General features: G+C 45.1%; 1 protein-coding gene across 1 annotated transcript in view; it reads right to left on the bottom strand.

Annotated features, from left to right (window-relative positions):
- Positions 1–27985, bottom strand: part of ABCA13 (ATP binding cassette subfamily A member 13) — a gene marked incomplete at both ends in the record, with an annotated part of 307539 nt that overhangs the window by 108695 nt on the left and 170859 nt on the right. The window contains 6 exon segments of the mRNA XM_082846245.1: positions 10043–10151; positions 15036–15083; positions 15087–15123; positions 16873–16991; positions 18853–18922; positions 26167–26256. Coding sequence (XP_082702371.1) covers positions 10043–10151; positions 15036–15083; positions 15087–15123; positions 16873–16991; positions 18853–18922; positions 26167–26256 — 473 coding nt within the window.

Below are 27985 nucleotides of genomic sequence, written 5' to 3'. Positions count from 1 at the left end.
GCCTCCCACACATGAAAGCCTATGGAAGCCTCCAAGTGGGAACAGCCAACGGATCCCGACAAGAAAAGCTCCCTCCACCCCGACCCTTGCTCCTAAAGACAGTGAAGCTTTAGGAAGCAGAGCTCCTCCCACAGACCCTAGGAGAGAGACGGGGCTGAGAGGAAAGCTGAAGGAGCAGAAAAGGTGGCCTAGCAAAAAAGCACCCTCCTGGCAATATCCACCTCCTCAGTCCATCCAAACTCTGCTGGGAAACTGCCCCACCCTCTGCAGTTTCAGCAGGTCCCATCTGGAAGTGGACTCCCTGCCCACCTGACAGAGACAGGGAGCACCACAATGCCCCACTCGCATCCAGAGGCGAGCCGAGCCTTCTCCCGCACCTGGCCGGTGAGACGAGCAGAGTGAGGAGAGTCACCTCTCCATGCTGCACAGCCCCTGCCCCTCAGGAGGGACCAGCAGGAAGCCCAGCCCCACGTCCACCTGGCGGCACCAACGACGTGGCTGCACGGAGCAGGGCTGTCAGCACCGCTTCACCTCCACCCTCTGCCCTGCCATCCGGCTGTGCCCACTTCCCACCCAGCATCACTGACACTGAAGGGGGCCACGTGGAGGGGGTAGGTACAGCTGGTCCTCCAGTACCTGCCCCCAGTGTCAGGGGTGGGCCCTGGGGGATGAACGTAAACCCCACTGAGGAGCCACGAGATAGTGCGAGTCAGTGCCTTCTTTTGCCATGCATGTGCCAGCAAGGCTCAGTGGTAGATCTGGACCCCACCCCCAGATCTGCAGCTTTTTCCAGGAGGGCATCAGCAGAGCGCGGCGGTAGGTTAAACAGACATATCTACCTAGTTCTCAGGCGAGACTTCAACAGAAAGATTGCCTGCTTCAAAACAAAACAGAACCACTTAATGGGGTTCAGCATCTCATAATTTGGCATCCAAAATACCCAGGATTCAACTGAGAAAATAGCCTTCATGACAAGAACCAGAATAATCACAACTTGAAAGAGAAAAGACAATGAACAGATGCCAACAGTGAGATGAGTCAGGATGTGAGAATTAGCTGACAACAGGGATCATAAAGATGTTTCAATGAGTAATTGTGAATTCTCTTTAAGTAAAAAAAAAAAAATTAATGTATCAGTAAAGAAACAGAAGTGATAAAAAATAATCAAATGGGAAATCTAGAACTGAAAATAAAGTGACAGAAATTAAAAAAGAAAAAAAAAACTTACTAGATGTATTCAACAGTTGGGTTAAATAGAATGATAGAATCAGTAAACTTGAGGATGAACAACAGAATTTACCCATCCTAAAAAACAAAGAAAATAAACCCCGGAAATTCAGGGACCTATGGGAAAATAACAAGAGAGCTGACAGTTTTGTTACTGTAGTCTGAGAAGGAGAAGAGAGACAGAGAGATTGAAAAAGTACTTGAAGACATAATGACAGAAAAGTTTCCAAGGTTGGCAAAAGTTGTACACCTACAAATTCAAGAGCTAATGAAATTTAAGTGAATGCCAAATAGAAAAACCCAAATAAACCTATGCCAGAATATGTTATAATTAAATTTCCAAAAACTTCAAGACAATAAAAAAAGCCTTAAAAACAGCCAGAGAGAGAGAGATGGGAACACAAACTCAAAATACAGTGGATTTCTCATTTGAAACCATGGTATCCAGAAGGAATTGGTACATTTTCGAAGTGCTGGATGTTTCTTTTCTGACAACCATGAATTATATATTAGTGAAACTATCTGTCAAGAATGAAGGAGAAATAAAAACATCCCCAGTGGAAAGAAAACTAAGAGAATTTGCCATTAGCAAACTTACTGTGAAATAGCAAAAGTAGGTCTTCTAAACCAAAAGGAAATCAATCATAACAGAAGAAGGCTTAGAACTTCCAAAAGGAAAGGAGAACATCAGGATGTGTTTACTGTGGGGGCAGGGACTTCCCTGGTGGTCCAGCGGTTAAGACTCTGCACTTCCATTGCAGGGGCACAGGCTTCAGCCCTGGTTGGGGAACTAAGATCCCACATGCCGTGTGGCACAGCCAAAAAAAAGAAAAATAAAGAGAACCTAGTTTGTTATCAACCAGTCTCTAATATAGCAGAAAATAATGAATAAATAGATAAATAAATAAATAAAATGGGGGTAAATATAACAGACCAGCCTTTATCTCATGAGTTTCTCAAGTCATTCTCAGTGACATAAGCGATAATTAGAACACGGTCCAAGGTGGTGCTCAAGGTATAAGTAAATACCTAAGACTGTTATATTGAAGTGGAGCAGGCTAAGGGCCCTAAGTGCAAGTAGGGTTTCTACACAGTACTCAAAGTGGCAAATGCCAATACCAGTAGACGGTAGTAAGTCACCCACATACATTGTAATACCTAGAACCACCACCAGGAAAACTAGATCAAGGGATATACTCAAAATACGACAGACAAATCAAGATGGAATCCTAAAAAAACTGTTCCATAGCTCACAGGAAGGCATGAAAAGAAAAAAGAGAGAAAAAACAAAACAATAAAGTGTCAGATTTAAGCTCACTGATATGTAAATCCACTCAATGTAAATGGTCTCAATACACCAATTAAATGGCAGAGACTGGTAGAGTGGATGAAAAAATATGATCCAACTATATGCCGTCTACTCAAAAGTCACTTCCAATATAATGACATAGGCTAGAAATAAAAGGATAGAAAAGATATACTGTGCAAACATTAATTTAAAAAAGTAGGAAAGATTATATTAAAATCAAATAAAGTAGACTTCACAGCAGCTGAAATTACCAGCAATAATGAGGGATGTTACACAATGACAAACGAATAAGTCCACCCAGAAGGTACAACTATGTACCAACCATCAGAGTCTCAACATACATGAAGGAGAAATGGGTACAGCTGAAAGGAGAAACAGACAAATCCACAATTATATCTGGGGACTTCAATACCCCCCATTCAGCAAATGACAGAACTACAAGACAGAAAACCAGCAAGTACACTGATGAACTGAGCCACATAACCAGCCAATAAAACCTAATTGATATATACATAGAACACTCTACCCCACAACAGCAGAACACTCATTTTTTCATCCTCCATGGAAACTCCACCAAGATAAACCATACCTGGACCACAACACAAACCTCAGCCAAGCTAAAATCGTTAAAATATGCAGAGTGTGTTCTCTAACTCTGATGAATCAAACAAAACATCAGTGACGGAAAGGTAACAGGAACATTTCAAAAACCTAGAATTTTAACAACACACTTCTAAATAATCCCTGAGTAAAAGAAGAGGTCTCAAGGGAAAATTTGGAAGTCAGAAGCCAATCTTATTTGTATTCTTGCAAAAGTAATCTGTTACAGCTTTGTAAAAGAGATTGTCCTTTATCTTTGAATTCTAGAAAACTCATCAGCCTTTTTTTTTTAATCAATAATTGTTATCCCATAATTTCCAGTTCAGGAATTTTGCCTGAATCATGGCAAACCCTTCCACTGGCCCAGAGTTGTGTTGTTTTGTTTTTGATGCACGTTTTCTTCTCTCATTGTTCCTTGTTACTTTAATCATTATTTGTCTGCTTTCTTCCTCTACCTAATCCTAATAGCTTATGACGTCATCTTTTCCCTCTGTGCTCTGAGAAGACTGCACATGGGGCAGGAAGATTTGCCATCAATATGGTGACTCTGCATCCAGTGAAAATCTATGTCACCACCTGCATCTCAACAGTTCCCTCTGACCCTACCCTGCAACTCAGGCTGGCTTTTCCTTCATCTTTCCTCTTCTGTTTCATGGACTTCACACATCTCCCTGTGTCTACACGGATGTGAGCTCACACCAAGACAGCTCCTGTGCTAACACCTTCTTAGTGTATGCAGCGTGCTCCTCCCACGAGGCGTGGGGCAGGTCCTTGACCCCATGCTGGGTCGACAGCTGGTTTTATTTGTATTTTTTTCCGACCCCTCCATGATTGGGACAAGGGCTGGTCCTGACACCTCAGTGCTCACAAGCCTTCCCAGCCCAGGGTACTGGTCACCTCCACTCGAGTGCAACCAGATCCTCTCTCTCAAATATCTCCATCTCCCTGAGGTGTAGACTGAAGGCCACTACTGATGGCCAGTTCCTGATACCCAACAGCTCTTCATGCAGAAGCTCTGATAAACAGACCTGAGTTGACCTCCTGTCCTCAGGCATGGGCTCTCCCACTAGGAGTTGGGGGTTTATCCCCGGGGAGTGTGTATCCTATTCCATCAAAAGTAAGGCAATGAAGTAATTTTGCTAAACAAATTTTTCTCCTGATAGCTCTTAGGAAATGGCCTTGTACTTACTGTTCTATTCCAGGCTTTGAACAGTGAAATTCTGTATGATAAAAATTCTGTGGAGAGCTACCTAAATGCTCTTTACTGTGAAACATTGATTTTTTTCCAAGCAGTCATTTTTTTCATTATAAAAGTTATGTATATATGGGAGAAAATTCATAACTTACTGCAAGGCACACAGAAAATTTTAAACATTTCCTATGAGTCCACTACCCAGAGAAAAAGCCACCATTATTATTTCTGATTGGATGTGTGTGTGTGTGTGTGTGTGTGTGTGTGTGTGTGTGTGTGTGAGATATATACACACACATACTGTCTCTCTACGCTATTCTGCTATATCAAATTCCTGCTTGGAGGCATGTATGTGGTCATAATTCATTTTCTTGATTGCTTCCTTGAATTAAGCCAGACCCAGAACAAATACTACATGACCCCACTTACATAAGAAATCTAAAATAGTTTAACTCCCAGAAGCAGAGAACAGAATGGTGGTTACCAAGGGCTGGGGGAGGGGGCTCTGTGCAGCACAGAGCCGAGAGTTTAAAACACTGTGTTGTGTACTTGAAAATCTGCTAAAAGCATAGATCTTATGTTGGTTTCTTATCACAAAATAGATAGATAAATAGATAGATAGACTCTAGATGGATAGATGATATAGATAGATAGATGCTAGACAGATAGATGCCAGATAGATAGATATAGACTCTAGATGGATAGATGATATAGATAGATAGATGCTAGACAGATAGATGCTAGATAGATAGATATAGACTCTAGATGGATAGATGATATAGATAGATAGATGCTAGAAAGATAGATGCCAGATAGATAGATAGACTCTAGATGGATAGATGATATAGGTAGATAGATGTTAGATAGATAGATGATAGATAGATAGATAATAGACAGAAGGATGGGGCAGAAGGAAACTTTTGGAGGCAAAGGAAATGTTATGACCCTGATTGTGATGATGGTTTCAGGGTGTATACTTATCCCAGACTCATCAAGGTGTGTATATTAATATTTACAAGTTGTTCTATGTCAATCCTACCTCAGTAAAAGTGTTTTAATGTAGAAAGTTGAGCAGAAATGCTTAAGGTGAAGAAGGGTGGGAGAGGGACTCTGGACAGAGGCAGAGCAGGATCCAGGCCCATGGGGGCAGCAGGTCGTCGGGGTGACATTCTGGCTGCACCGACGGGGAGCACAGCGGGAGTGGGTGCAGTGACAGGTCAGCAGTACGTGAGAAGATGGCCTGTGTCACGGGAGGAAACGTGACCCCTGGTGCCCTGAATACGGGGCAAGGACAATTTCGCCACTTTAGAAACGCTTCCTCCCAGCAACGTGTCAGCATCTTTACTGTGTCTTTATTCTTGAATCAATATCAGTGGAATCTTAACAAAAACGCTTCCCAAGGGGAGCACCCAGAATAGGGGGCCCTCAGACGTGCACACAAGATTGAAGCGTGAGGTGAGGTGGCCTGTGACTGGCAAGCGGGACTGAACCTGGGTTTGGGTTTGGGGGTTTTCATTATTATTATTAATTATTATTATTTCTTCCAGGAGGGTGTGACAAACAGACGTCAAGAGAGTCGGGACCTGCGGTGAGCACAGAGGGGACACCTGGGGAGACAGCAAGGGGCCCGTGGGCCGGAGGCTGCACGCGGGGGGAGGGGTGAAGCAGTTTTGGGGGAGGCTGGAGGGGGGCTGCCAGGCCAGACAGGAGTGGAGCAGGGGTACGGGTCACAGGGAGGAGCCTTTGATTCGCTACAGCAGATACAGGAGGCCGGGGGTGCATGAGCTGAGGGCCGTGCTCTGCGGGTGGCCCTGGGCACTGGGGGGGGGGGGGGTGACGCTGTGGGCTTGGGGGCACATGGGACCCCAGGCACCTGCCAAGAGGCTGTGCAGGAGCAGGTGGTGAAGCGACTGAAACGTGCCGATTCGGGCGCCCGAGGGCAGAGAGACTCGCCGACTCGCCGCGCAAGGCGCAGGAAGAAGCCGTGAAGGTTGCGGGTGTGCCCTCAACGGGCCTTTCATTTCCCTTGGGACCCGGAAATATATCATTCCATGACATCACGTGTGACTAACCCGCTGACATGAGGACAAAGCCTCTAAGGTGACACATACTGTGTGTCCCCCACCCCTGGGTGAACTAAGGCCGCGTCCACGCCTATAACCCATGGGCGCCCTGGCCACCTTTGATGGTCGTGGAACAGGACACCCGGCCTGCACGTGGACTCACGCAGCTGGAAGACTCAACCTGGAGGGTCACTGCACGAGCACGTCTCTTCAGTCAGGGCTGCTCCAGCCTCCCAGTGGATCTAACAATGATTCCAATGCTGGCTGGGCTAGTAACCTGCTTGACGTTGAGTTTTACGCTTAAAATCGGGGGCCCTGACAAGCTGCACAGCCGCTGGGGCCCCGCAGCGTGGCCTGGCTGGGTCAGGGCTCAGAAAGGCCCTCCATCTAAGGCAGGGACACCCAGGGGTGCTGGGGCCCCGGCACAGGACTGCAGGGACGAGCAGCAGGGCATGTCGTCTGCAAAGCGGTCCCTTCGGCCTTGTTGCCAGGATGCCCGCTGAGCCCCGTCCCCGGGCTGCTGGGCCCTCAACACAGGCTCTGCCCAAGTCCCACGGCCCGTGAGTGCTTGTTTCATCGTGATGGCTAAGCTAACAGTTCCGTGTCCGCCCGTGGCAGATGGGCACCAAGGCACGTGAGGAGCCCTGCTCATCGGAGCCCTTACTCAATACTCGGATAGTAGGTCACCACGTGTTCCCCCGAGAGGCTGCGACCTGCACGCTCCCGGCTTACTGCACAGACCCTCCTTCTCATGAGGGCCGCACACACACGCCAGGGGGAATCGGAAGGTTGACATGAATAAAATACTGTTAAAGAAGTTTCCAGTAGCTGAGAATACATGTCTTTTTCAAGTCGACACAACTTTCCAACAACGGAACACGAAGTCCACTCCTACCAGTGGGTGTTTCTCAGCTGAGCTTCACCAGGAACGTCTGGAAACCCGGGAAACAGGGCAGATGAGACACAACTGGCAGACACCTGCAGGCCAGTCAACGCTGTTCCCAGGTCCAAGCTCTCCTTATGCTACACACACGCACACACGCTTCCCCGCTCGCCCTTCTTCACTGACCTCCCGCAAAGCAGAGTTTACCCACCTGGCTTCCTAAATCCCTGGAAGAGCCTCTCTCATCCCCTTCCACCCCATCTCATCTGCATGTCGCCAGCCCCACAGAGGTCAACGCCCCAGGCACCACATCCTCGTTCTCCCTGGAGATTCTGGGACTTGGGAAATTTTTTCCTGCTCTTCCTGACCTTTGCCTTTCCCTGAACTCTGTGCCGAGACCCTCCCGCCTCGGGGGGGCTGCAGCCCTTCTGCCTCCTTCCCTGCCCCAGCCTCCTGTCTCTGCAGCTTCGACCACGGCAGGATCTGACCAGAGGACCAGCGGAATCTACCACCTGTGTGAAGGTTCAGGCTAAATGGTTTACTCAGGACCCTCTCCTGACCTTGTTTCTCCAGTTCTCTGAATCGTGCCACACACTTATTTTCATCTAACGTGAAACCCACCACCTCGGAACCTGTATAAATCCCTTTCTCCATCTTCTTCTCCTGAATCATTTCTCAGATTGTCAGCGCTGACCACGAAGTCCTTCATTCTTAAAAGCTCACGTTTACATTTTAACCCTTTAAACTCTTACTCTTAACTTCTTTGTTTCAGGTTCTTTATCTTTCTTCCTTTCCCTATCCCCAAAACCCCAACCTTTTCTCCCACCTGCTTGAACTTGACAATTTCACTGTTTGCCCCGATGCATCCTGGCCTCGCCTGGGCCACCTCTAGACTGTGAGTGGCATCCTTCCGACAGGTCGCATGGTTGCAGCAGGGACCCTCCCTTCACCACGTGGATCCAGATCATTCCTAAGATATTCCTGGGACGGCGTCATCCTCATTCTCAACTGCAGACAAAGCCTACCTGCTGCCTATTAACTAAAGGCCAGCTTCCTCCCTCTGACAGTCAAGGTCAAGCAGAATGTGGCCTCAGGCACCCCCTCAACAATGTCTCTCTACAATGACCCTCACAATGAGGTCAAACTCTACTTCCCCACGGAACCCGAACAGATGCTCGGATTTCTCTCACATCAGCACCACTAGTACCCACAGTAGCTCCCTGACGTCGATCTAACGTTTGCTGATGTGTTAGGTCCAGTGTTAGCGACCCCCCTCCACAAAGCATGTCCTGTCCGTGCCCATCAGAAGCGCCCTCTAAGTTCTTTGCAGTAGAAAAGCAAAGGCTGTGTTATCAGCTGGACCGAGAATCAAACCAAGGCCCCCTCACTCAACCTTCTCAGAGCCACAGCTGGTGGGCAATTCCTCTGAGCCTCAGTTTCTAATCAGTGAAGGAGGCAAATAGCACCTACCTTGTAAAACTGCCATAAAGACTAAATGAGACCATGGATATAAAAATATCTAATGTCCCTCAGACATTTCAGACACGATAAACATCACTCTGCTCTCCCTCATCCATACAACTTTATGCTCTTTTGTACTTTACTTGGGCATACACACTTTCATATTACTTACTGTCATTCCAAAGCAATTACAGTGCCACGAAATAATTAAATGTTTTATTTTAAAAATTGGTGGAGGGATTTCCCTGGTGGCGCAGTGGTTATGAATCCTCCTGCCAATGCAGGGGACACAGGTTCGAGCCCTGGTCCGGGAAGATCCCACGTGCCACGGAGCAACTAAGCCTGTGCTCCACAACTACTGAGCCTGCGCTCTAGAGCCCGCGAGCCACAGCTACTGAAGCCCGTGTGCCTAGAGCCCGTGCTCCGCAACAAGAGAAGCCACCGCAATTAGAAGCCCGCACACTGCAACAAAGAGTAGCCCCCGCTCACCACAACTAGAGAAAGCCCACGCACAGCAATGAAGACCAACGCAGCCAAAAAAAAAAAGAATGGTGGAGAAGGGAAAACAAATATGGAAGAATAAGGCAAGGCTGGGGTAAAGTCATAGCATATTGGGGTAATCGCTTAGCATTTATTTCTATGTGAATTAATGCTTTGACAAATATATCCTGTGAATAAATTATGATGGCTGTGGCCTGCTGGTATTTATACATCTGTTTGCTTTCTTTCTTTATTTTTTAAAGAACTGAATGAATTTGATAAATTACAACTTAGCCCACCCAAATGAGACATATAACATCCCCTTAAACCAGTAAATTCACTCTGGGTTCCAGAAATGCACCTGTGTCATTTACACGGGTAAGAAATAAGAAAGCACAGGTAGTGAATCCAAAGTCAACACAGATAACTTATGCGTTGAGGGCTCAGCATCAAGTAAATTATGATAAATTATGATCTCCTTCCCAACAATAATGGTGATCTGGGTCATCTATAACAGTTTTCTGTACGATAGTGTCTCTTTAAAGAGAGAAATTCTTCTTGCTTCTGAAGATGCTAAGTCGCTAGGAGCGAACTCTCTAGTCGCCTGAGGTCACAACTTCCAGGAAGGTAAAGACACCGAAAGACACACACACACAAAAGCAGCCCGGGCCTCCCAATCTGTACCCGTTTCTACATGGACTGGCTGCCAGCAGAAAACTCTCATCACGCTTCACGTTCCTATTCAGAATTTCCTCTGTTTCTTTCCCTTTTAAAAACACTGTCTTTGAAAAGTACTGAATTACAAACTGCATTAAAAATAACTTTACCGTACTGCCTGCAGTCTGCCACAGGGGGGAAGAGCCTCCACAGAATAAGGTTGTTGAGATGACTTAGGTAGGATGGCAGGGAATGAAAGCCCTTCTGATTGTACCACACCCAAAAAAGAAAGAGAACTTAATGGCCCTCATGAAATTAGTTCTGAAGTCTATTCATCAGTGGTTCTTGCATGCGAGGAGCACATGTAAACTAACTTCACCAGCACCTGAACGCAGGCCTCAGAGCACTGGTCCTGCATGGCTGATAGTGAGCGGTGAATTCCAGTCTGCTAATTTTGTATTTATCTCCAGCATATAATTTACGGCTAAAAATAGATTAATTTTCCGCAGAACAAATGTTGAGTGTTGCTCTATGATTATATTCTCACAGCAAAAAGGGAATCTAAGACCAACATTTTTTTTTCTTTCTCAGTTGATAAGCTAATGAAATTTGACCTGCAAATTAAAAGCAAGCAAATGATAAGAAAAAAAATGATTACTTTCAAATTAATAACTGAATGTGGAACGTTATTTCTCAAAATAAATTGAAGTGAACAATTTGCTGAGCGTGGAGAATAAGGCAGCAGGCCTGTCAGGCAGGAGAAAGGTGAAGCAGAAATAGGAGACAGACAATGCTATTAACGTTGAAATAAGAAGTAGCATAAAAAATACTAATTGAACCATCAGTATCTATATTTCAAAAGATCAATACTTTAATAAAAACTTTTTAAATGTACTCAGTTTGGAATGCTGGTGAGTGTCTTTAAGAGGTATAATGAATCAACTGGCAAATCCTGACCTTAATTCAAGTTCACTTCTCTAGATGATGCCACCTTCTGTGACAGACAACCTTCTTTGTGGGACTAGAGCTGCTCCCCAGCAAGTTCATGCTCGAAGGAGGCTGCGTAGGTTCTCACAGTTTGTGCAAAGTCAGGGCCACATCACAAGTCCCTCGGCTTCCGACCCAATCCCCCCAACTCTCGTCACAGGGTGACCAGTCGTTTTCCGCCAGGGTCCTGTGTTCACGGGGACAGCTGGGCTACCACTCATGAAAATGCCAGTCTACACAGGACAGCGACCCCAGTTATTTCTCAGAGAGCCCACATCACCAGGCAAGGCAGGAAGCAGCAGACCCCTTCCTTCTTTCACGGCAGCTGTCACTACACACCCCCTTCTTCAAATATTTTCTTAGGTTCAGGGAAACCCTTAGCAGTCATTCTTCCCAGCTCCAAGGAAGAAGAAATGCCACTTGGGACCAACTATCCACAGACCCGGGGCGTCCAGGTGGATCTGAGACTGGTAACAAAAGCCGTCACAGATTCGCAGTGTGTGCAATTCCGACACGCAATTCTGAAAAGCAGGGAAAAGTGTGGGTGTCCCTGACGGGGCAGCTCTCCCTGCACTGAGGTCGCCTGCCAGGGTGTTCACCCGCTCCTGTTCCCGGCCCAGCAACCCTGGGTCTTGCAGGCCTGGGCCAGGCCCCTGGCGCTCCCACCTCAACCCCACACAGCCACAGATGTGCTGACACTGAGGATCTAGCCGTGTTTCTGGAAAGGATACAAGCGCAAGCCTCTGTTAAAGTCAAGGGACAGGCTGATACAGTCGGAACCCCAGCGTGTGGACAGGAACCCCAGGACCACGGTCCATGACCTCCCGACCCCCAATCTTGGCTCCTGTAACTGCTTCACTGGAGGGAAACGTATGAAAAAGGCAATGGTAGTCTTTGCCCTGGATCTGGGGTCTTCAGATGTTGTTTTGTTTCATTTGTTTGTTTTAATTTTTGTTTTAAAAGCAGGGAGATTTTTTTTTTCCAGCTTAAGAATGACACTGTATAAAAACATGGAAACTGGAGTGGGGCAGCTGTGTGGGCCTGGGGGACCCGGGATCCTGGTCACCCTGCAGCCCCTCCCCGTGGGCTTGTGGTTTCTGTGTCAGGTTCCGTTTATGCCCCGCTTCTTCTGCGTCCTCGGCTGAGGGACTCTGATGTCCTCCCTCTGGCCCAGGTTCAACCCCTACGCCTCTGCCGTCACTGTAGCGCCCAGCCTGGCCGCCAGGACTGGGTCCCCACCGCCATGCCCGCCGAGGCCAGCAGCCAGCAAACCTCTCCGCCCAGGTCCCCAGTCTCCAGGCCCAAGGTCGAGAGGGACGCCTCAGTACAGAGACCAAGTCACAGGGGTGGCCGTGAAACTCTGTGACGGTTGCTGATGGAGGGGTGGTGTTGAGTGACCCTCTCAGGGGACGAAGGGGCTGAACCCGGACAACCCTGACTTCACCAAATACCAGTGATTAACTCCAGAGGGTGCAGCCTGAACTAACAGGATCCACGATGCAGCCTGTGGACCTCAGTGAGATGATGGAAAGACCCGGGTGCTTCATGGGGGCGAAGTCAGAGGGCAAGGGTGCTGCCACGCTGGACTGAGAGGGCTCCAGGCCAGCTCTCTACAGGAAGGAGACCGGCAAGGAGCTGCTCCAATGGCCTGTTTCCAAATCTCCACCCGTGGTTGTCAGGGAAGATGGGAGAAGCGCCCAGCAGAGTCAGGGGCACTGAGGATGTGGTCGTGGGGACAGTCCCAGGGGACCGGCAGGGTCTAGCTCGGGACACCCCCCCACCCCCGGGAGCGAGGCCTTTGCTGAGCCCTGCTCTGTGAAGGCCAGATGCCGACGGCCCTGTTGGCCGTGACTGCCCACCCTACAGCATCTTTCTGGTGATGGGTGACTGGCGCACAGAGTTTCAAGGAACAGTCTGAACTTCATTTTGGTTCTTCCATAAATTGGGCTTCGCTCGGGAGAAATTTTATAAATTCTTTAAGCAACAGATGTTTCATAATGACCTTTAAATTAACATTTAAGGTTAAGCACAGTTCAAAGGAAGAGCTTTTCTTTTTCTTTTTTTCTCTTCCAAGAATGTTTCCCTGAAATACTGGACCATTCTCTGGAAGTAAGTTGTGGGATTTCCCTTCCTGCCAGCCCATAAGTCAGGACACAGTGAAATCCAGTAACTGAAGGAGGGAATCAGCCTCCTTTTAGGGACACATCCTAACACCTCAGAACAGACCTTCCATCTCAGGATCCCGAGTAGCAGTTCCTCAGAAAGGCAACTGAGTAACTGTGGGAAAAAAAATCACTGGATGGATATTTAAATGGCTAAAAGTCTATGTGAGAATAGAACGAATGCCAAACACCAGGAGTTTGGCCTTTTTAACTGAAGTGCATATATTCTAGAGGGTGTTTAATTAAACCAGCCGAACACTCAAGATGTGAATGAAATAACTCATAAAGGTTCCACGAGAGACATTCTACAATACAATGAATTTATAAGTATTAAGCCTGTTCCTATGCAAATTGTCCATTTTCTCCTCAGAAAGACCATGAAAATCACTCCATGCCTTATGACTGTACCCCAAAGGCCAAAGTTAAAGGCTGGTGGCTAATTACTGAAAGGTTAATGCATAATCTGACACAATATCAACCACCAACAGTGCTGTAGGGATTTCAGACAACAGACGCCCTTTGCATCCAGTGCGGTAGGGTGACTACTGGGCTTCTTTCCATCCCCAGAGGACTGCATACCATTGGCTTGCACACCTGTGCGTGGCCAAGTCCACGTCAAACAACATTAAAAGCTGCAGAAGTCACTAGTCAAACATGTCAATACAGAAGACAAATAAAGAGAGAAAAGAACAGGTGCCAGGGAGACACAGGGATCCTGTGCCCTCATCACAGAAGCAGAGATGCAGGGAGACCCCGGATCCTGAAAGCAAGGACACTACAGCCCACTGTCAACAGAGGGCTTAGGATTTGGACAGATTAGAAAGTTAAAATGTTCTGAGAGGAAATGAGTAGATTCCTTCTACAAATTGGGTTGATTTTAATAACAGCCCCATCCCGTGTTCAAAAGCCAGCAAATGTATTTTAGGTTATTTTTCTATCAAGCTATGAATCTTGATATTTTTGTATTAAGCTATAAATCTCATGCATGTGGCCTACAAGGTAAGAGGTCTGAACAAATCTCAGCTGAAAGAGGGGTTTCTGAACAGTCCACACAGGGACTAAAATTTTTCATCAGGGATTATGTTGTGAAATACGACTGTTAACACTTTTTTCCGGAATTGCATCGTGAAGTATGAATGTTAGCATTTTCCTCAGGGATTACATTGTCAAAACCTGTAAAGAACCTTTATTCCAATGAGTAGGCCTGCACCAGGCACAAGCCCAGATCTTGATAAGCTTTTCCGTGTCCCCAGGAACCATGAAGGCCCAGCACAAGGTAGGGACATTTCATTAGTGATATGACAGGTTTACAAGCAGACACTTCACTCCCAGGATCTACTCTTTCCCAATTTTTCTCTCAGTCAGGACCGACACCAGACAACTATTTCCCTAATCGCCGAAGACTGAAAGCTTCGGATATTTTCCCATCTTAAGGTTGTACTGACTTCTTTCCTTGGAGAAACCTGTCCTGATTCACCGCTTCTAAGTTCCTGCGGGTGGGTAAGGGCGTCTTCCTCTATCCTAGCCCTCCTTCCCTCCCAGACACTTTTGGTGATGCCAGGGAAACTTTCCTCATTCCCAGGGACAGTCACCGCAGGGCTTGAAAATCCAGCCCCTGGGAGGAGTCCACCATTTTCTTTGTGTCCATCCAGCTCTGGGTCCATCCAGCCAGCAGAAAGAGGAGGAATTTAAGTGCACGTATCAAGATCACCGTTATGCTGACAACGAATGCCTTTAAACACAGATTATTTTCTCATTTGCTTTAGATCCATCAGGTGTATTCTGATCATAACAAAAGAAAGTGACCTATTTCATATATTTCTATACAGCCTAAAGGAAAACTAAAACTAAATTCATTTTCTCTTTCAAGGGAATGTTTATGAACAACTGGCTTTATTTCTCAGTAAAAACACTGGGATTTGGTTTGATTCCGCCTGTACCCACAAAGGTATTTACAAAGCAAGTTTCCCTGACTTCTTTCTAAAACAAGAAGTAAAAAAAGAAAAAATATTACCTTTGCCAAAGTTTTGGGTTTTGATATATTTGAATGTGCGTCTTGAACTTAATCAGGGATTCTCACTCCAAAAGACCACCCTCCAAGCCTGCTGACAGTGAAGGCGGTGTTAGTGTTTGAACCAGGCAGCACCAGGCCTTCCTAACAGAGGGCCTCCCCCACCCACTGGTCATAGAAGCCTCAGAACAGCAGCTGCTGAGCCCCCAGGCTCCGCGCCGTGGTCTCACGGGGCTCAGCCTGCAGGAGGACGTGGCCTGGCCGCTCAGAACTTACCAACGTGTTAGGAAACACGTGCCGCGTAAGGACACGGCTGTGGTCCCTGCACCACGGTTATTTTAATTAATTGTTGTTTCTCCTACAAATCAGCTTTCAGAATCACTTAGTCTGTCGGGCTCTTCTGAGTTACCCTGTTTTGAATTGTTTTCTCTTCTCTACTCTTGCTTCTTTAATCCTCAGTGCAAACAAGGCCTCCTTCAGGAAGGCATCCCCGGCTTCTTTGATTGGGGTGCATTTCCTTCTCTTCGGGGTTCTCACAATACCCTACATTTCCACTTATTGTGTCAATTGCTACTCTGGGTTTTAACTGTCTTCCTGCTAGTTTGTCTCTTATGCGGCTCCATGAGACTCTCCCGGGTACCCTGTCAATTGCTACTCTGGGTAGGTACTGTCTTCTTGCTAGACAGGTACTGTCTTCTCGCTAGTTTATCTCTTCTGAGGCTCCGTGAGTCTCTCGCGGGTACACTGTCAATTGCTACACTGGGTTTTAACTGTCTACTTGCTAGTTTATCTCTTATGCAGCTCTGTGAGTATCTCCCGAGTACTGTGTCAATTGCTACTCTGGGTTTTAACTGTCTTCTTGCTAATTTATCTCTTATGTGTGTCTGTGAGCCTCTAACGGGTGGGAATTACATCTTTTGTCTCCCTATCCCTTGGGCTGTGTAGTATCTGGCACTCATGAAGCTTCTAAAAATATTGGACCTTAGAAATAAAAACACATATTAAACTTTGTCTCCCAGTCTCTGATAAAAGGAGCTTGAAAAACAAACGTCCACCGTCGTGCCCGGACTCCCAGCAGAAATTTTGGGGCACAGGAATAAGGAGGCATTCCCACCCGGCTCCATTTAACTCATGCATCCATTCACTCATTTCAGAGACATTGATGGAGTGTCTTTTGTATGCCAGATACTATTCTACGTCCTGGCCACAGAAACTCCAACCTGCAAAACGCAGAGATTCTGGGACGTGTTTAAAGACCTGAGGAGTGGGCAGCAGGCGAGATTCAGGCAAAGTTCAGTGGGGCCGGAGATGGTCCAGGACGGACCGGAGATAAAGAGAGCCTGGGGGCAGGGGGGTTGTTTCAGGTACCTCGGACACACCATGCAATGATTTTGCGTTGGGGTCTCAGGAAATTTGATGGGGTGGTGAATGTGATTGCAATTCAAAGCAATGAGAAGCTCATCCCTATCCCCTCAACCTAGATTCACCCTCTTAGGCTCACGGAAATGCAGCACAGAACAAAAGCGTTCCCCAAAATCGCAGGAGAAGAACCTTAAGACACCAGGGAGACGATTATTTCATTATGCTGTTAACGTCTCTGGGCTCATTCTCTAAAGCTCTCAAGCTGCGTCTGTCTCCCCAGGTGACTCTCCATGGACGGGATTCCCCCAGGGCAAGAAAGTCGGCAGGAGGAATCTGATTAAGTCCTGCCGCATTTCTTTGGAATTCTTATGCGTTGGTACTAGACTTCTGAGTTTTGAAGAGCATCGGCATTTGAAACATTCGTATTTCTGAAGGAATTCTGGGAACAGGGAAGAGCCAGCGCTGGTTTCAAACCCACCTTGGTTTTTCCTCCAGCGCCAGCAAATACTCCTCCAGGGGGAGGCCGGAGAGGTTGAGCAGCCTGTGGCCCAGGCGGACGGTCAGGTGGGGAGCCCTGGTGCTTCCACTGGGGCACTTCTGCAATTGTTTCCAAAGACGTCCAGTAGAAGCTTATTCATATCCCACACACATGTTTACTGCCGTTAAAGTAAACGTGACTTTTCCTAGCTGTCATGTTTTCAGTGAAGCATCGCTGGCTCTTTACATGTTCTCAAATCTCTTTAAGAGTCACCTGTTGATACATTTGAGAACTATGCTAGAATTCCACTGCAACCTTTGCTGTCAGATTTGGGAACTTCCCAACCTTTTCCTGTATGTAAGCTTGGGCAGATTTGTAAGAACTCAAAAGGTGAAAAATGTTTTCACTGGGGTGACCTCGCATTTGACGAACCAGAAAGAGAGTCAGAGGATGATGGGCAAAAAGTTCAAAGGAACGTGTTTCTTCCCTAAATGCCTCACAGGCTTAGAATCAGGAAATATTTGCCAAGCAGGGACCACACCGACTCCCCCTTTCCTGAGGGCTTCTGACTCCTAACACGGAGACCACAACTTCTGCCCAAGCACACAATGCCACAAAAAACAAGGATTCTTCAGTTGGGTCATTTGCAGGAAACGCTGCATCTTTTCCACCCCTTGTGTAATGATTCATACGTGATAACAGCATCTTGCAAGAGCTACAGCAAAGAGCCCTGTTAACCAGGGCTTTATCTGGCATTTCTGAAGCTGCCTTGGCCGTGGAGCTTTTTCATGGGAAATGCTTTTCTTCTTGCACACATATGACTGAGGTCTCACATGAGGTTCACGTGAGTTGCAGTGAATTCACATCAACCACTTGGTACTTGTTCATTCATTCCTCTGCCACTGACACTCAATCTCGTTCCGGGAAATTTTAGGGAGCTGGTAACAAAAGGTACCAGTCTCACAGGATGATTAGATCAAAGCCACAGAATAAGAGCATGGAGTGAAAATGTACAGGGTTCATGAGTTCATGGAATAAACAAGACGGGGAAGAAACAAATCACTGTGTCCAAAAAGAACTTGAGCAGAACAGCTGCTCAATGCAAAGGAGCACCAGTCAGTAGTCTCTGGTGGGTCCCACCTGGACATCCCCCTCACTGCTGTGTAACTGCCTCACTTACATCCAGACATTTGGTCTAGGAGAAGAAAGCAGACCGGGTCCATGGAAAGGAAGACTTCCTAAAGTCACTAAACTATTAGGAGGGGTGTATCCCACAGGCCACTAAACAGAAAGGCCCTGTCAACATGTTCAAGTGGCCGTTTTCTTAATAGATCCTGAATTTCAATTAAGATTTCGCTTTTCCTTTTTCAGTAAATTAAGATTGCCATATCAGCTTGCTGATTGTGGCTCACAGGCCTGTGCCTTTTATGAATTGCCTTTTGAGATTTCCTTTGAAGTGAGTTCCAACCAGTTTTCCATATAAGTTTCACTCCATTCTCCTCCGCAGACTAGACAGCAATGCCTTGCACTGTAACAGGGGAAAACCCACTTCCGTGTGCTCTCGTACTGATCGACCATAGTTAGAAGAGCCAAGTGCTATCTTAGCTTTTAAAATCTAGCTGTCAAAACTCAAATAAAAATACAACAAGAGCTTGAGGTCATTCTGCCTAGAAATTCTGCGAAATTTCCCCCCAAAGGGCACTCCTAGCTTCCTCAGCATTAATTGGAGAAGATTCCTTTGCTTCGTGAACACTGCTGGACAGTCACCGATCATGACCAGTGGGCAATGAACAGGAGGACCACACTGAAACCATGTCACGACACCTTTCCAAGAAGCAGCTAATCGAGTCACCCTAAAGGTCATTTAGTTCAAAAGTTCATTTAGTTAACAAAAGTGAAGGTTTTTCAGATGGGGGTGAACTCATCTTTGTTCCTTGAGGTTTAGACTTTTTAGAAATAAAAAACACGGTGGAAACCTACCAGGCAGCCGCAGGACTCCTGGACTTCTGGGTGAGAGAAGGGGTCCATGCACCAGCAGGAAGAATTCCCCCTGACACAGCGAAGGAGAGATGGGATGATCCTGAGATCACAGAGCTGCTGTATTCCCATGAGAGCATCCCCCAGACTGGAGCACAGCTCATGAGAGTATCATCTCGCGCAGCGGAAGGCCAAGCGTTCACATTTGTTTTCACAGCTTGAGCTGTTAATCTGAGGATAACGTTCTATTGCAATGACAATATTTCCATTATATTAAATGATGCTCACTCTGTTCGTGCATTGAATGTATCACCGAGGCTCCTGGGACCTTCAGCAGGGACTCGGGGGGCTGTCGTGAACCTTGGGGCTCCTGGTGGCTAAACCAGGAGCCCTCAGCACCAGTGTAGCAATTAATAAACACAGGTAGTTGCTAATTCCTTTCCATCGTGTGACACTGTAATTGAATCATCATTTAAAGAAAGGCAACTAGTATTAAATTTCCATTATGAAGAACCACAGTGCCACAGAAATTGCTATGAAAACAACTTATAGCAGAGGTTCAGAACCCTTTATTTTTTTCTTTAATTTTTATTTTATATTGGAGCATAGTTGATTAACAATGTTGTGTCAGTTTCAGGTGTACAGCAAAGTGATTCAGTTACACATATACATGTATCTATTCTGTTTCAAATTCTTTTCCCATTTAGATTGTTACATAATATTGAGCAGAGTTCCCTGTGCTCTACAGCAGGTCCTTGTGGGTTATCTATTCTATATATAGTAGTGTGTGTATGTTAATCCCAAACTCCCTAACTATCCCTCCCCCCACACACATCCTTCCCCCCGGTTACCATAAATTCATTCTCTAAGTCTATGAGTCTGTCTCTGTTTTGTAAATCAGTTCACTTGTATCTTTTTTTTTTTTAGATTCCGAATATAAGCCATATCGTATGGTGTTTGTCTTTCTCTGTCTGACTTGCTTCACTTAGCATGATCATCTCCAGGTCCACCCATTTTATTCCAAAGCTCCCTATAACTTTTCTCCTTAGGCCTCATACTTTTTTTTTTTCACTAATGTTTGTAAATCAAAATCTGCTTTAGTAATGATAATTGTGTTTTACTCAAAAACTGGGGGAGAAGGGAGGAAGCTGACATTTACTGAACTACAGGTGCCCTGCTAGGGGCTTTTACTACAACCGCTTGCCAGCCTCACTTTTGGGAAGAGGGAGTGGGGTTGTCAGAGGCCAGGGGCTCACCCAGCATCACACTTTGGAAGACAGTCTTTTGACCTCTGAGCCCTCACTTTTTGCTCCAGACCTTGAAGCTCCAGCGTGAGAACATCAAGGTGAAACACATCCAGTCCCATGAAAAGAAACCTACCATTTCTATTAACAAGGTTAGCAAAGTACAATTTCCAGGTAAATTTCTGAAATAACAAAAATAATTTCAAGGCTTTGCTGGTGTGACTTTCTTGGTTAAGCAGACAATGGGGACTCCAGTTTGAGTCTTGAAAGTGAACAGGGAAATATCACCTAAGGGAGTGATGTGTTTCATCGGACTGCTTGCTGTATCTGATAATTACCTGAGGAAAAAAATGACTCCATTTACACTCCTTGAGCTCAGGGCCTCCCTTGCTTTAGCCGCAGGCCTTCAGTGACTGTGGGCAAGTGTTCACAGCATAATGAATTTCTCCAAAAAGTCCTCTTTGTCCCTTCCAAATCCTCCACTAGTTCTTCTCCTGGCTGCCTGTTAGAGAGTAATCAGATGTGACCCGCAGAGCTGCACAGAGACCAGCCACAGCATTGCACAGATTCTGGATTTGGGAGCCGCCCAGCCTCCAGGAAGTTCTGAGCTGCAGGAACCACGTGAAGTTGCACTCACAGGGGAGGATGGAGGGGAGGAAACGTGAGGATCAGACACGTCCACTTCCCTCCGGTGTCAGGACCCCAAGCGCCCAGTCCCTCGGCTTTTTGTGGCACCTGGCCGGGCTCTGCAGGACACACGAGCAGTGACAGTCATCCCGAGTGACGTGCCTGACACAGTCCCTCCGTCCGCCGGGTTTGGCAAGGCCGAATCAAAGGCTGGCCTCTCTGACACAGGCCCGCTGCCTGCAGTTTCAACTGTCAGAGTGCACTTTGCATCTCAGCATGAGGAAGGCATTCTCAGGACCTAAGAGAGGAAGTTTTGACACAAACTCTCCTAAAGGAGCCAAAAGCCTGGCACAGGGGCCACCCTGTGGTCCAAGGTGACACTTGCTCTCTCTTGAGAAGTGGGAGCAGGGTGATGTTAATGGAGCAGAGGAAGGTAAGGCAGGGCCCAGACCACACAGGGAGGACGCGGCAGAGCTAGGATGTGGGCTTATGCAACCCCGCCCAGAATCTGGGTCCCACCTTTTCCAGGGTGCCGGACATGTGCCCTCTGGGTGCTTTTGCCCCCTGACCTCAATTTTCCATCTCCCCAGGCCCATCTGAGGGAAGCTGTCACAGCCGTGCCAGGAGCGAGGGCCCGACCTCGTGAGCCAGGGACTCTGGCACCTCAGAGATCATTCCTCAAACTGCTGCCATCTGACCACGGACACGAACCTGACCCATCTCCCCACTTGGCTTTGAACGTGCAATAGAAATATAAGATTTGCTCACTACCACTCTGTTCTATACAAAAGAGTATCAAGAATGAGTGGGAAAAGTGACTGTTTTGCTTCAGGGGTAGTAGGGAAATCATGGCTGGAGTGTCACCAGACTCAAGCCCTGGGACATAAGCCTTGGTATTGAAACCTCCCAGTCTGCTTCTAAAGACTGGGAACTTCAGCGCATTTTAAAATTTAAATTAGGCATCATCTACTATAATGGGAAAATGTAAAGTTTAGTTCGTGTTTATACCACAATAGCTTTTTCTGGAGATTTTTGCTGCCTTCTGTGTGAAAGGAGGTAAAGGCAGGAGTTCAACTTGGCTCCCGCAACATGAGCTCAGAGTCTGAACAGAAAAACAGTCAATACGCAGAATCTCATCTATCGTTTTAAAATGCTTCTGTTAATTCATAATCAAACGATGACTAAAGTCTGCCTAAAATGGAATATGTAGATATTGAATTCAACAATGTTATACACTTACAGTAGGACACATATTTGTTTTAAATAAAACATTTTGCTTCGATCTGGGACTTCAGTAAATCAAGCCTTTTTGTGTAACATGGACAGAAATTATTATTGATAGAAGGATCCAAAGCACCCCCTTGTATAAGGCACCCCGCGCCCCAGCTTTTTGTCATGCGGACCAAGGAAAAGAGTAGAAATGGTTACAAATTAGGAAAGAGTTAAGAGATAAGGATTTCACCAAGAAAGAGGCAGAAACAGAAACAGACCAGGAAGGCAGAGGAAAGTTGAGGGCGGAACAGTGAGCGTGGTCCACAGGCTGGGGGAGCGGGGGCACAGCTTTGGGGACCGCTGCCCTTCCTCCAACAGTATCTGAAGGTAAAACAGACGTCTGAGCAGAATTCGGAAAATGTTCCGCTCCCTGAACATTGACTCTACTTCTTTTTCCCTCTTGAAAGACTAGATACTCCAATTAAAAAAAAAATATCTCCCAACAAACAAAAGCCCAGGACCAGACAGCTTCACAGGCAAATTCTATCAAGTATTTAGAGAACAGCTAACACCCATCCTTCTCAAACTCTTCCAAAATATAGCAGAGGGAGGAACACTCCCAAACTCATTCCATGAGGCCACCATCACCCCAATACCAACAACAGGCAAAGATGGCACAAAAAAAGAAAACTCAGGCCAATATCACTGATGAACATAGATGCAAAAATCCTCAACAAAATACTAGCAAACAGAATCCAACAGCACATTAAAAGGATCATACACCATGATCAAGTGGGGTTTATCCCAGGAATGCAAGGATTCTTCAATATATGCCAATCAATCAATGTGATATACCATATTAACAAACTGAAGGATAAAAACCACATGATCATCTCAATCGATGCAGAAAAAGCTTCTGACAAAATTCAACAGCTATTTATGATAAACACTTTCCAGAAAGTGGGCATAGAGGGAACCTACCTCAACATAATGAAGGCCAGATATGACAAACCCACAGCAAACATCATTCTCAATGGTGAAAAACTGAACACATTTTCTCTAAGATCACGAACAAGACAAGGATGTCCACTCTCGCCACTATCATTCAACATAGTTTTGGAAGTCCTAGCCATGGCAATCAGAGAAGGAAAAGAAATAAAAGGAATCCAAACTGGAAAAGAAGTAAAACTGTTACTGTCTGAAGATTACATGATACTAAACATAGAGAACCCTAAAGGTGCTACCAAAAAACTATTAGAGCTAATCACTGAATTTGGTAAAGTTGCAGGATACAAAATTAATGCACAGATATCTCTTGCATTGCTATATACTAACAATGAAAGATCAGAAAGAGAAATTAAGGAAACAATCCCATTTACCATTGCCACAAAAAGAATAAAATACCTAGGAATAAATCTACCTAAGGAGGCAAAAGACCTGAACACAGAAAACTATAAAACACTGATGAAAGAAATCAAAGATGACACAAACAGATGGAGAGATATACCATGTTCTTGGCTTGGAAGAATCAATATAGTGAAAATGACTATAGCACCCAAACCAATCTACAGATTCAATGCAATCCCTATCAAATTACCAATGGCATTTTTCACAGAATTAGAAGAAAAAGTTTAAAAATTTGTATGAAAACACAAAAGACCCTGAATAGTCAAAGCAATCTTGAGAAGGAAAAATGGAGCTGGAGGGATCAGACTCCCTGACTTCAGACTATACTACAAAGCTACAGTAATCAAGACAGTATGGTACTGGCACAAAAACAGGAATATAGATCAGTGGTACAGGATAGAAAGTCCAGAGGTAAATCCATGCAACAGTGGTAACCTAATCTATGACAAAGGAGGCAAGAATATACAATGGAAAAAAGACAGCCTCTTCAATAAGTGGTGCTGGGAAAACTGGACAGCTACATGTAAAAGATTGAAATTAGAACACTCCCTAACACCATACACAAAAATAATCTCAAAATGGACTAAGATCTAACTGTAAGGCCAGAAACTATCAAACTCTTAGAGGAAAACATAGGCAGAACACTCTACGACATAAATAACAGCAAGATCCTTTTTGACCCACCTCCTAGAGAAATGGAAATAAAAACAAAAATAAACAAATGGGACCTAATTAAACTCAAAAGCTTTTGCACAGCAAAGGAAACCATAAACAAAGCGAAAAGACAGCCCTCAAAATAGGAGAAAATATTTGCAAATGAAGCAACAGACAAAGGATTAATCTCCAAAATATACAAACAGCTCATGCAGCTGAATATCAAAAAAACAAACAACCCAATCCAAAAATGGGCAGAAGACCTAAATAGACATTTCTCCAAAGAAGATATACAAATTGCCAACAAACACATGAAAAACTGCTCAACATCACTAATCATTAGAGAAATGCAAATCAAAACTACAATGAGGTATCACCTCACACTGGTCAGAATGGCCATCATCAAAAAATCTACAAACAATAAATGCTGGAGGGTGTGGAGAAAAGCGAACTCTCCTGCACTGTTGGTGGGAATGTAAATTGATACAGCCACAATGGAGAACAGTATGGAGGTTTCTTAAAAAACTAAAAATAGAACTACTGTATGATCCAGCAATCCCACTCCTGGGTATATACCTGGAGGAAACCATAATTCAAAAAGATACACGCACCCCAATGTTCATTGCAGCATTATTTATAATAGCCAGGACATGAAAGCAACTTAAATGTCCATCAACAGAGGAATGGATAAAGAAGATGTGGTACATATATATAATGGAACATTACTCAGCCATGAAAAGGAATGAAATTGGATCATTTGTAGAGATGTGGATAGACCTAGAGTCTGTCATACAGAGTGAAGTACATCAGAAAGAGAAAAACAAATATCGTATATTAATGCATATTTGTGGAATCTAGAAAAATAGTACAGATGAACCTATTTCCCAGGCAGGAATAGAGACACAGACATAGAGAATGGATGTGCGGACACATGGGGGAAGGTGGGGAGCTCAGCTCAGTGCTCTGTGATGACCTAGATGGGTGGGATGGGATGGGAGGGGGAGGGAGGTCCAAGAGGGAGGGGATATATGTATATTCATAGCTGATTTACTTCAATGTTTGGCAGTAACTAACACAACATTGTAAAGCAATTATGCTCCAATAAAATATATATATACCTTTTTTTTCTGCCAACTGTTCTTTCTTTGTTGCCAGGTTGAGCCCAGACTACATCCTTCAGGGCCACAGGTTATATTTCAATTTCTCAAAGGTAGACGCTTTTTACATCCTGTGTGTTTCTTTGGATAGAAGGGAAATAAAAGCATCACCATGGAAGCTTTTATTTAGTTAAAAAAAATTACTTTCTTTTTCAAGAGAAAACTAAAGTGAAACAACGTAATTAATTTTCTATTAATTCTTCCTCACTGAGACTGCTAACAGTTACTCAGCCTTGTGCTAATCACCAACGTGACTAATGCACAGAATGTCATCCCAAATTAGGAAAATATATGCCAATATTGTATTATTGTCTGGATTTTTATATTTATTATGAAAAGCATACACTTTAGTACTTAATACATCGTTATGGCTTTTATCACTTTCCCCATTTGTAAATTCTTGAGGCGGGGGCCATGTGCTCCATCAATCCTGGTTCCTACAACAACATGATATTTATAGTAGATCCTCAATAAATAACAGTCGAGCAAAATAAGAAAGAGAGAAGAAAGGTATGTTTATGAAGAAAGGCATGTTTTATCAAGGTTTCACGAAAGGTCATCTCTATAGTATCATTTGCAAAACCTAGAAAAAAAAAGTCTTCAAAGTAATTCACACCCACACTGATGTTACGGACTTTTTCACTCCCTTTAGTTAAAAAAAGTACAATTAATCTTTTCATAGGTACGAGTTTACCCTAAAAGTAAACAACAGTTACTACGTATTTCATACTTAATTGCTACCTTATTCTTTTAGCTTTGTTCTTTTGGGGTTTTAGTTAGCAAAGGGAATGTTATTCACTATTAATTAATGATTTTGCAATGATATAAAGCGTGTCTTCACCAAGGAAGGGAAGGAGCGATGATGGAGCTTATTTCGGGTCATTTTAGACGGCAGCACCCTCAGGCTGCTCAGTCTCAGTCCTACAGTGAGAACAGGCGACACAGTCCTGGAGATGCCAGTCCTGCCAGCCTGGGGGCGGCTGGCTGGAGGCTGCATTTCTGCATCGGACACTTACAGGTCTGAGTGTAAGTCAGCACAGAGCAGGTCCTGATCCCCAAACTTCCGCAAAAGCACGCGGCCGAGCTCCACGTCACCGTTGTCACTGCTGCTTGTCATGAGACAAAGGAAACAAGGTGGGAGGTTAGTACTTGCCTGGGAGCTCACAGGACAGTCTGTCAGAGAGAGCCCAGGCCAACTGTCCAGGCACATGTTCCTAGCAGCACAGATAGAGCTAATCGTTCACCCTTTTTATGGTGAAGCCAAACCAGCAACTGGATGAAGAAATGTCTTAAAAGCACAGTTTTACCACCACAGATAATGCATTTTTATATACTTGCATTCAAGTGTATTATTTTTCTCATCCTTTCACTTAAAATTATAATATTACCAACTCTGGCATTTTTGTATGTTTTTTAAAAATTAATTTTAAAGGCTGCATTGTATTACATCATGTTAATATATTAAAGTCTATCAAACTATTCTCTGACTGCTAGAGCTCTGATTTGCTATCAGTACGTGTCCTATAGCATAGCCCTGCCACAAAACAACTTCCGTTTTTCATAAAGTAGTTTAATTTTTTAATTTTATTTATTTATGTTTTTGGCTGCGCTGCACAGCCGTGGAATCTTAGTTCCCCGGCCGGTGATCCAACCCGTATCCCCTGCAGGGGAAGCACAAAGTCTTAATCACTGGACCTCCAGGGAAGTCCCACAAAACAACTTCTTCTATCTGTTTTCTTGTGTGTTTCTATATGTGAATTATATTGCACATTTTCTTGATAAGAAGTCCTATGTATGCTTTAAGGACACAATGAATTATAGTATCTCTTTTACTGGCACAAACCTCAGAAGTCTGTTCACAGTTCAAGCAGCATCTATGGGAACCAAGGCCACCAAGATGGAACCTCCTTATTGAAGACACCATCAAAGATAAGACACACTGTCCTTATAGCCTGGGAGAGATACAGAAACAAACTCTACATTAAATTTTATCCATCAATTGTAAGAAATATCTTGGCTTGAGAAAATGTAAAGGAGACGATATTTTCAACCTGGTTGATTAGGAGTGGGGCTCATTTCAATTAATTAAAATTCTGGATGATAAGTGTTTATGAAAGAATAGAGATTTATTACTTTCTAGAACTTATATCATGTAATTTACAAAATGCTTTTGAGTAGACATCGCTGGGAACACTTATCCTCAAAATAAAGGAAAAAATGAGAGATCATTTGCATGTGAACAAATTTTTGGAAAGAAGCAGTATATAAATTAACAAATGAGCATAAATGCTTTTTTCTAAAGAACTTCAACATTAGCTTCTCTTAAGAAATGTAGACACTGCAAAGTAACCTTCAACCACTGATTCTTCTAATCGATTTCTTTGTTTATAGACAAAGCAGAGTTGACTCCTGAACACCTTTTGACTTTCTACCAGCGATTACACCTGGGGAGGTCTGGGTAGGTGATGTTCGTGCACCCCGCTTCCTGAAAGTACACGTCAAAGCCCAGAAGGAGGCGCAATGCCCATCCTTGAGCAGCGCAGCCTCAGCACAGACGGGGACTTTACAGAGATTCCCAATTTCCATAATCGGCAGTGAGCCTCTCATGCAGCAACCTGGTGTATTCTCTGCTCAAAATATATCACTGGTTCCCTGTCACCTATGAGCCTTGAAAGAGTATTCAAGTCCCTCCCTGCTCTTCCCGACTTTCTCTCCCAGAAGGCACCCCGGCCCAGCCCAGTGGAACCGCCCTCTGACGGGGCGGACCAGCTCCCTCTGAAGGGCATCCGCTTCCCTGCTACCTGGTTGGACACCGTCTCCAGCCACTAAGCCCCA

This window comes from Leucopleurus acutus (genome assembly GCF_964270905.1).
Source record: "Leucopleurus acutus genome assembly, chromosome: 9".
Classification (NCBI taxonomy): Eukaryota; Metazoa; Chordata; class Mammalia; order Artiodactyla; family Delphinidae; genus Leucopleurus; species Leucopleurus acutus.
Note: the sequence above shows the minus strand (reverse complement) of the source record. Positions and strands in the feature narration are given on the sequence as shown.